This window comes from Vigna umbellata, chromosome 2, assembly GCF_029865625.1.
Source record: "Vigna umbellata cultivar VRB3 chromosome 2, Vumbellata_1.0, whole genome shotgun sequence".
Taxonomy (NCBI): Eukaryota; Viridiplantae; Streptophyta; class Magnoliopsida; order Fabales; family Fabaceae; genus Vigna; species Vigna umbellata.
Genome location: NC_142166.1, coordinates 10,433,122 through 10,442,992, shown reverse-complemented (window position 1 = coordinate 10,442,992; position 9,871 = coordinate 10,433,122). Strand labels below are relative to the sequence as shown.

Genomic DNA, 9,871 nt, shown 5'->3' with positions numbered 1-9,871 from the left:
CTAATAAGATTGTTTCCCTAGCGCAGAAAATGTACATTAGGGAAGGATTGGAGTGGGTGGAGAGGAAGTGAAAGACGAACATTTATTGAAAGGTTAGTTGGGTTTTGGAAGGAGAGTATCTAGGTGAGCATGTTTAAATTCAGTAAGAGAAAAAGGTTTTCATTAAACTCACCTGCTTCCTCTTACTTTTCTCTCCCTTTATAACTTCTCATCACTCTCAATCCAAAATCACTCACTTCCATTTTCAGTATCATCATCATCATCATCATCATGGTGCAAACAAGGAAGTTCCGAGGTGTCAGGCAGCGCCATTGGGGTTCTTGGGTATCGGAAATTCGCCACCCACTTCTGTAAGCTCTTCTCTTTCTCACACTGACATCCTATTTTTCACTCAAATTTTATTATTTTACTCTTTTTACCAATGGTGTTTTATTGGGTGCATGAAACAGCAAAAGGAGGGTGTGGCTGGGTACGTTTGAAACAGCAGAAGAAGCAGCACGAGCATACGATCAAGCTGCGATTCTGATGAGTGGACGAAACGCAAAAACGAATTTTCCAATGCTTCAAACACCAGAGGGTGACCCAAAGACGCTAACAGCCACGCACGAAACCCCATCAACCTCAAAGGAACTGGAAGAGATTCTTCACGCAAAGCTTCGAAAGTGTGGGAAGCTTCCTTCACCTTCCATGACTTGCTTGAGACTGGACCCAGAGAACTCCCACATCGGCGTGTGGCAGAAGCGCGCCGGTCACTGTTCTGACTCCAACTGGGTAATGATGGTTCCCTTTGGAAAGAAGGGTGATGAAGGTGGAAACAGTTCTACGAGTGGTGCTTCGTTTGATTCGTTTTCTGAGTGTGATCAGACGGTGCAAGTCAGACGACAGGAACATGTGAGAACAGAGATGGACGAGGAAGAGAGAATCGCTATGCAGATGATAGAAGAACTCCTCAGCAGAAACTGGCCCACTAGCCCTTCTTCATGTAATAATAACATCTGTTAATTAAGGTTTCTTCTCCAATCACTTTCTTTAAGAATATTTTCTCCTCAGTTGTTGTCGCCTAAGAACTAGAACCACTATCTTTTGTTCTTGCTTCTGTTTTTAGTCTTCTTCTTGTACTTGATTTTTCGAAACTTCCATTTTACACTTGATAGGTTAAGTCTCGCTTCTTTTTTCCTTCATGTGTGTAAATGAAAAGTAACGAAAAATCATAATTTGGATCATATATGCTATATATAGATATATTATTATTTCATATAAACTTCTTAAACACTTGCTGCATTTTATTTTTTCTTATTATGTCCTATTTTATATAGATATATTGTTTTAATTACTCTTTTTCTAGTATTGATGAATCTTTTTATTATGTATAGTTTTACTAACTTTATTATGAACTTTTCATGCAAAAAAGTATTAATGTAATTTATTTGCTACATAATATGATACGATTTGTGTTAATTTTACGTTGTATGCGAAGATGAAGGTTATGCGTATACAAGGGTAGGTTGTCCAAATCACATAAATGGTTGGGGTTGTTAAGGGTACTTGCAAGTCAAGTGTTAGAAGAGATTTAATACTATCATTCAAAATTTTGACTGTGTATTAAAACTGACATTAATGGCAGATTCACTGTTGTAAATATATGAGTTAATTATACTCATAAATTATTGTTATAATGGAATAACGTAGCATATGACGATCATATTTTTAAAATATTATCAAAAGTATAAATCATGATTAAGTAGAGACCCCACAACGCTATAGGCACAGCGTCATAGTGTTCAAATAAAAGACAAAAGGGTAGGAATGATATTAAAGAAATGATGGGATGTCAGGAAGCAATTGGTAAATCAATTGAGGGTATGAAAATAAAAATGGAATGGGCTTACTAGCCCATAGAAAGAAAGTGGAGGATTTCTTCCTATATCACCCCAAATTTCTTTCTCCACCACCTTATTCCACAATTACCCAGACAGAAAGTTTAAACAGGATGCAGGAAGAAATCTGGGATGGTGTAAAGAGAAACTTTCAAGAAAGTGATGTCAAAAGAAAATGAAGTGGGTATTTGTGTAAAAATGGGTCGGGTTTTTAACAAAATAGAAACAATGTGTAAAAAGGAAAACTAGGTGTCAAGGATTTAGAATGTGGGTTGGGTTGCTGGCCCATTGAAAAAAAATATAAAAGAAAGGATAAATGAGATTTAAAGGACCCTTCTTCCAGCACTCCTATTCATTTAGAAAAATTTAAGTTTTGATACCTAAAAAAACACTTATTAATAATACCAGTCAAATATTTAAGTTTATAATATTACATTTATTTGTAATATATTTTTAAACATTAATATTATTTTTACAGATTTAATATTAAAAATAACTTTACCTTAATAATAATATTAGTAATAAATTCACAGAATGGTTAAATTAATAAAATATAATCACTAATTTTTAATGTAAATATTAATTTAAAGTTCTTTTTTGCATATTTAAATTATATTTGTATGTTTTAATCTAATACATTCACAACTTTTTAATATTAGTAAATTCAAAATGTTTATTTTGGCTACATAAATTAATTTGGTCAATAATTTAAAATAATTGAATATATAATTATAAATTAAATATTGATAATAAAATAATGAAAACATGTGTTTATTTTTTTATGATAATAAAATTATTATTATTATTATTATTATCATAAAATTAAATATAAATAATTTTGTTGTAAGAGAAATTTTCCTTATATATAAATATAGATGATAACATAATTATTTTAATTTAAAAAGCTTTAGTTTAAAGAGTATAATTGAAAAATAAATGTAGACGTCAAAAAAGAAATTCTTTTTATATATACATATATGGATATAGACATAGTTAGGTTATAATAATAACTATAATAATAATAATCTGTATTTCTATTATATTATATAGTGAGGATTTATCTTTTAATTGTATATTGTTTTTTCCAAGTTCACACTTTATTAATCGTTTATCAATTCTAAGTGTTTGTTTTAAATTTAACTATATTTTTTTAAAAATTTGATCATTTTTAACCTAAAATTACTATTTATAATAAAATATTACCTACAAAAAAGTAAAAACTATTTATAATTTTATATTTTTTATCATAAAAAAATAACACACATGTACGTGTGTTTCAATTAGTAAGAATAATAAAATTATAGTATGTTTTAAATCATAAACAACAACTTTATATGAAAAAAATAACAAATTTAAAAGACGGTCATAATAATTTTTTAATATTAATTACATTACAACTAATTGTTCTATTAATAGCTTTAGTACTGACAAATATATCTTTTAATAAAATAATTCCATTGATATTTTAATTAGAATTTCAAACTATTTTTCATTTTTAACGAAACATAAAAAAATGTAATAAAAAAATTATCGTTAAAATTTATTGTTTTTAAAAACATTTTTAGTTTATTATTTTATAATTTTAATTTTTTTTTCAGTAAAAAGTTGGGATTGGATGATTGTCTTTACAAAAGTGGTATACTGTGGGAAAATATTCTTCAAGATGAGTACATTAACAAGTTGGTAAATTCTCCTATTCAAAAAAATTAGAACTGAGACAAAACTTAACTAAAACAAATAGGTTTCTGTTGTTAATAAATTTTATTTAATATAAATTTTCGACGGAATAATAGTATACAAAACATGTTTACTTTAATGGAAACAAATGTCTTAAACCATTTAGGAAAACAATTATTTAAAATAAAATAAAATATTATTTTATTGAAAAGTTAGAAGAAAGAAGGAATAATCTGTGAATAGATAACTAAACGACCACGTTCCAAACGGAAGGAATAAAACCCTAAATATACTCTTATTCGCATTGGATATCCAAAAACACCCACGAATATTCTCTTCCTCGTTACCCTTATACCCGTCACACGATTCCTCTTCCCTCCTTTTAACCCCACCATTTCATTCTTCACCACATTCACTTTCTTCCTTTCTCAAAGTTTTTCTTTTTCTCTCTCATTTCTTCAATCTTTTAACGTAACCATGAAATTCGGGAAGAGTTTGAGCAACCAGATCGAGAAAACACTGCCTCAATGGCGCGACAAGTTTCTCTCCTACAAGGAACTGAAGAAGAAGTTGAAACTCGTGGAAGCCGCCCCCAAATCCTCGGAGGAACGCCCGGCGAAACGCGCAAGGCTCGATGCGGACATGTCTGTGGAGGAAATCGACTTCAGGAACTCGCTCGAACAAGAACTCCACAAATTCAACACCTTCTTTGAGGAGAAAGAGGAAGAGTGCATCATCAAATTGAAGGTATTAGAGTTTTCATTTTCTTATTTTCTCATTGCATAAATACCACTTCACTCAACTCTTTTCAAGTTGTTTATTGTGTGATTTGTTTTTTTGTAAAATATATCGAATAATGTTAATTGAAATTATTTAAAAGTAAACTGTTAACAAATTGATATCTGGATAGCTTTGGAATCTGATGCGAATATAGCAGACATAAACCTTTATTAATAAATAAAAAATTGTTGATATAAAACTGTAAGTAAATGATAGAAGCGTTTCAGTGTAGTTGTATTTATGGAAGCGGATACCCCCTTAATATTTGTAGAGGGATACCATGGTAACTTTTATAGAATATTGTAACTTAATGTGGCCTACGTTTTTTAATATATTCACTGTAAAACATTGTACCACTTAAAAAAATTGATATGAATAATGATGAAAATAGTGAATTCTAATTGAATGATTGGATTGACAAAATTAATCTTTTATGAGTTCATATATATAATTTACATTTTGTGTTAATATTTTTTTTATTTAATTTCAGTTCTAAAAATAATATCTTGGTATTAATTGTTATTTTTTTTTTTATATCTGATTAGGAAAATATTAATCATTGAAAAATTATTTAAATTTTAATTCTATCAATTGATATTTTCTTAGAAAAATATTTTTTTTAAAAATTACTAAATTTACTAATCCAATCTAATTCAATGATAATTAGGTTTGATTATTAATTAAAAGAAGATAAACCTTACCTAATGAATTGAAAATTTGGCAGCACCTTTGCCCCTACTTATTCTTAACCTTTAGCTTAATAAAGAGCACCCTAGATTTGGCGCGCAAGTAACAGTGAGTTGTGGTTGAAACGTGCAGGAGCTACAAGATAGGGTGGCCAAAGTAAAAGATTCTAATGAGCAGTTAATGGAAATTCGCAAGGAAATTGTGGATTTCCATGGAGAGATGGTCTTGCTCGAAAACTATAGTGCTCTTAACTACACAGGTACATTCAACTTTTGACATATTAATGTTATGTTTTTAAATAAGATTCCCACAATAGGCACTATTTTTTAACATATGAACTGAAGCATGCTATGTAACTTACGGTCTGACTAAATGCAATAGAAAGTGTAGTAGTATATTAGAAAAAGGGTTTCGTTTCCCATATAAAGATTTTCTATAGATCATGACATTTGTGTGGGCAGCTTTGTAAAACAATGAATATAAAGAACGTTAGCAGACAGACTTACATGTGTTTCCAGTTAGATATGTGTTTGAGTTCGGCATACTGCCTATACAAATTACTATTTAAATTTTCAGATGTGTGGAAATATTATGGGCTAAAAAAAACATTTCGAAATATCAAGCATAATTTTCATTACTAGAGGATCAATGAGATCAAAATTTGATCTTTCAACCGATTTTGAGTTGAACATTTTGGTAAACCCACTGCATGAGTTAATCACAATAACGAATTCCACAATTATTCCGGCATTAAATTTTCGGAGATGACATCAACTAAAAGCCAACTTGATATTTCGCCCTTTAATGTTCGGACATGGTCCTATAACCAAAGACATACACAACCCACATGTTATGTTGGGGGATAAAATCTGTTGCTTAAAATTGAATTGCAGTGATGTTTTTAATCTAAAGTATTTTCTGCTACAATGAAGTTTGATTTGCCTAAGAGTCGTCTCAATGCTTCAATTTTGTGCGCACAGGACTAGTGAAAATACTAAAGAAGTATGACAAGAGAACTGGTGCTCTCATTCGCTTGCCTTTCATTCAGAAGGTCTTGCAACAGCCTTTCTTCACCACTGACCTTCTCTACAAACTTGTGAAGGAGTGTGAAACAATGCTGGATCAGCTTTTCCCGGTGAATGATCCTTCCATTTCCGGTGAGGCAACTCCCCAAGCTGAGGGGTGTGAGGCTTCAACTTCAACCAGCACAAAGAATAATGAGGATCCGCTGATGCCTAAAGAGTTAGCAGCCAACCAGCACATCGACGATAGCCTCTACATGAAGAGTACCATTACAGCTTTACATGTTTTGCAGGAAATTAGAAAGGGAAGCTCAACAGTAAGCATGTTTTCATTGCCACCGCTGCAGATGAGTGGTTTGGAAGAAACATGGAACAAAATCCCAATTCTGGAACAGACAGCCAAGTAATCTGCTGGATTACATTGGTTGATTGAAGTCGAGTTAGTGTGCCATGAGAGTTCACCTTTTTGTTGATTTCAAAATCCAGTTGTAACATGCCGCAGATAACAAACAACACGGATGTAAAATGCTGAAGATAGAGAATATATTGACACAAAAGAATTTTAGACTCATATAAGAAAGACGAAAAACCTTCTCCAACTACGATCATGTGCAAAAACATGTATTTATACTTGAAGCTCACGTACAAACACTTTTATACGCACACACGTCTCATAGTTGATAAGAATTCCTTGAGTTCTACGCATAAATTTAGTTTATAATGTTATTGGGTCCTTCTGAAATCTTTGCAAGCCTTTATCAATTTGGTTTATGGTGTAATGATAAAGTGTGAGTTCATATACTTGGGAGAGAAACTTTTCTTAGAGAAGGAAGAGAAACTTGTTATTTGTTGTAAACTGGATCATAAAACAGTTGTAAAATACCATCTAGAAAAGGAATATAAAAAGGACAAGGTATTCATTTGCATTTGGACAAGGAGATTATTTCATGGATTATCAACTAAAAAAAACGTATTCTCCCTATAATTTTTGTTAGAATATGCCGCAGACATTTGGGTTGGTTTAGATTGTGAAGATTCTCGTCTAGCTTGTACAGTAAGCCTTTTACTTCCTCTACCCCCACAACTTTTCCACACATCCTTTAAAACATTTTACCTTTCGTAAAATTGATTTTTAATTTACATGTTCTAAAAAAATTTTAGAACAAGCTTTTCAAAATTTTCGAAATATGATTTTTGAAATAAGATTTTCTCAACAAAAGTTTTGGAATACATTTCCTTCCAGAACAATACTTAGAGGTGCAGTTAGTGATCAGGACGTAGAAAGCAACAGTCGAACAGTAAACATCTTCGTGAAGTTGGTTCCGTACATAAGGAACATTATACAGAGCTGTCTGTAGAGCCCAACAAAAATTTCAAAGTTTTTTAAGATAAAAGATTATTAGAAAAAAAAGAGTATTTTTAGAAAGATAGGTATTTGATAATAGCTCTAATATTTCTTTCCCGTGATTGCTTTCTTGATTGAGAGTGCTCAAATTGTGGGTTTTGAGAATGGCGGATTAGTAGTTAATACTTGAGGAAGATTGAAGAAAAAATGGAGGAAGAGATAAAAAAATCACTAAATGAGAATTCTAGACTTATGACTAAACTACTTCTTCTTTCTTTAAAGTTAGTAAAAAAATGCTTAATAGTTTTTACTTTACAAAAACTTCTCCCAATGCCCCAAATACAAAAACTAATAACTAATGTTGTGATGTTAATATCTGTATTTTCCCCTCTTAGCATAGATATATCGGATCTTAAATTACATATATGTATATTCAAAACATGAAATAAATAATTCAAAATTGGTTGAAAATTTACTCATTTGCACAATGAGAAGAAATAAATCATTTTGCAATGAAAACAAACATATTAAATTAATAATTAAAATTATTATTTGTATACTATAAAGTATAATATAAGATGTTATAACTATTTTACCATTTTCGATATTTCGTCCCAAAATTTTATTGATTTTAAAAATATTCAAATATTCTTTTCTCATTGTATTTTTTTAAGATTTTTATGTAGAATATTTTTCATTAAGATTTTAAGTTACTTTTACTAGAGAAATTATTTTAGAGCTCAATTGCTTGATACATTAATCAACTATGTTCATAAGAAATGCATCATAAGTGAGGTTATCTCAAACTTTGATAGGTTCAAGTTTGATTACATAGAATGAGTCAAAGATGTATTTTCTATTACATGGAATGAGACAAAGATGTATTTTCTAAGTTAATTTACGAAGAAAACAAAGTGTAAGTTTGATAGATTTGGTGGCAAATCAATTTGGTAGATAAAAAAAAATCCTTTTTAAGACTTTGTAAGGTCTTACAAATTCAGGTAAGGTTTCCTAGAATTTAAGGCTCTAATAACTTCTATAGTGGGTGAGACCTCAAGAAAACATAATATACAACTTTAAATTTTAATGACTTTCTTCCATTATCATAATAATCTTATTGACTACCTCGTAAAGTCTTTATCTTTTCTCCATTCATTTTAACTTGTTCATGATGTTTTTGTATCATACCTAGAGCAAGTGACAATGTCTCTCCCATCTCATACGAATATAACAACTACATTTCTCTCATATCTCTCATACAATGTTTCATATGGTGCATTTGAATGCTAGTGTGAAAGTTGTTGTTATACATCAATTCAACCTAAGATAAATGAGTAATGTCTCTTAGTTAATCAACAATCACTCATATTTTTGTTTGATGAGCCTAACCACATAAGAGATTGACACCACTCTCTACCCAAAACCTTAAGGCTACATGTTAATGAGTCTTTTATCTTTATATAGTGCTCTACTTCCTCATTTCCATCCAATGTGGGACTTAGACTCACTTGGATTTTCAACAATTTTATCGTACTTTTGTACTTTTTGTCTTGTGTTTGACAATCCTAACATCAAGCCACTTAAATATTGTCTCCCTTCAATATGAATTTTTTTAGAGATTATTTCTGTTTTAACATACTTTGATATTCAATCTTAGATTTTCTAACAATTTTAGAATCCAAATTTAAAAACGAGGTCAATTCAACAATACAAATTATTTGAAATAATAAGATGATAAATTATTAAAGTTGATTGAACATATTACAATGGATCACACTAAGTACATATTAAATATCACATCTAAAAAATATCAAGACACATGATATACTATGGAATATAAGGAAAGAGAAAGAGAGAGGTATACACAAAAATTCATGTTGGTTTACTATATCACAAAAACTACGTTTAATTACTCAACCACATTAGCCTAGTGTTACACTGTATACTTTCAAGTTTTACAAGTAAATAAAACAACAACAAAAATACAAGACTTTATTCCATAAAACCCTGTTACAAGATCGACTTGGAAATTCTATCCAAGTTGTAAAATCAATACAAATACACGAGAGAAAAATAAGTACAATATTGGCTAGAAAATAGATAAGCACAACAATATTAAAATACACCAAGTGAATAATTTTTTTCTTGCTCCAACCAAAATATTGATCACAATTTGCTGAAATAAAAAGCTTCAAGAAAGAACAAATTAGTTTTCTCATCACCCATTCTCTCTCAAAAACTGATTTTCAAAATATCTCAATCCAATATTGGCTCGTTTTCACACTTTATTTTGAAAGTAATATATATATATATATATATATATATATATATATATATATATATATATATAAATTCCAATTTAATATGTTATAATTAATTAAACTTATTAAAATAATCAAATAATTAATTAAACTTTATTTGGACTTTTGAAAGGTTGTGAGAGTTATTTTAGAGTGGATGTCCTCTCCTATGCCTTTGTAACC

The 9,871-nt window shown here is 30.0% G+C and overlaps 2 protein-coding genes across 2 annotated transcripts; both read left to right on the top strand.

Moving 5' to 3' along the window:
- Positions 1-256: 256 nt before the first annotated feature.
- LOC148203393 (ethylene-responsive transcription factor WIN1-like) lies at positions 257-1,223 on the top strand. The gene is made up of 2 exons (XM_088107895.1): positions 257-350; positions 450-1,223. Exons 1-2 carry the CDS (start codon positions 271-273, stop codon positions 1,000-1,002), a joined length of 633 nt encoding a protein of 210 aa, XP_087964021.1. The 5' UTR covers positions 257-270; the 3' UTR covers positions 1,003-1,223.
- Positions 1,224-3,968: 2,745 nt separating this feature from the next.
- Positions 3,969-6,969, top strand: LOC148203392 (SPX domain-containing protein 1-like). Its single transcript, XM_088106090.1, has 3 exons — positions 3,969-4,301; positions 5,154-5,280; positions 6,002-6,969. Exons 1-3 carry the CDS (start codon positions 4,032-4,034, stop codon positions 6,448-6,450), a joined length of 846 nt encoding a protein of 281 aa, XP_087962216.1. The 5' UTR covers positions 3,969-4,031; the 3' UTR covers positions 6,451-6,969.
- The last annotated feature ends 2,902 nt before the right edge of the window (positions 6,970-9,871 follow it).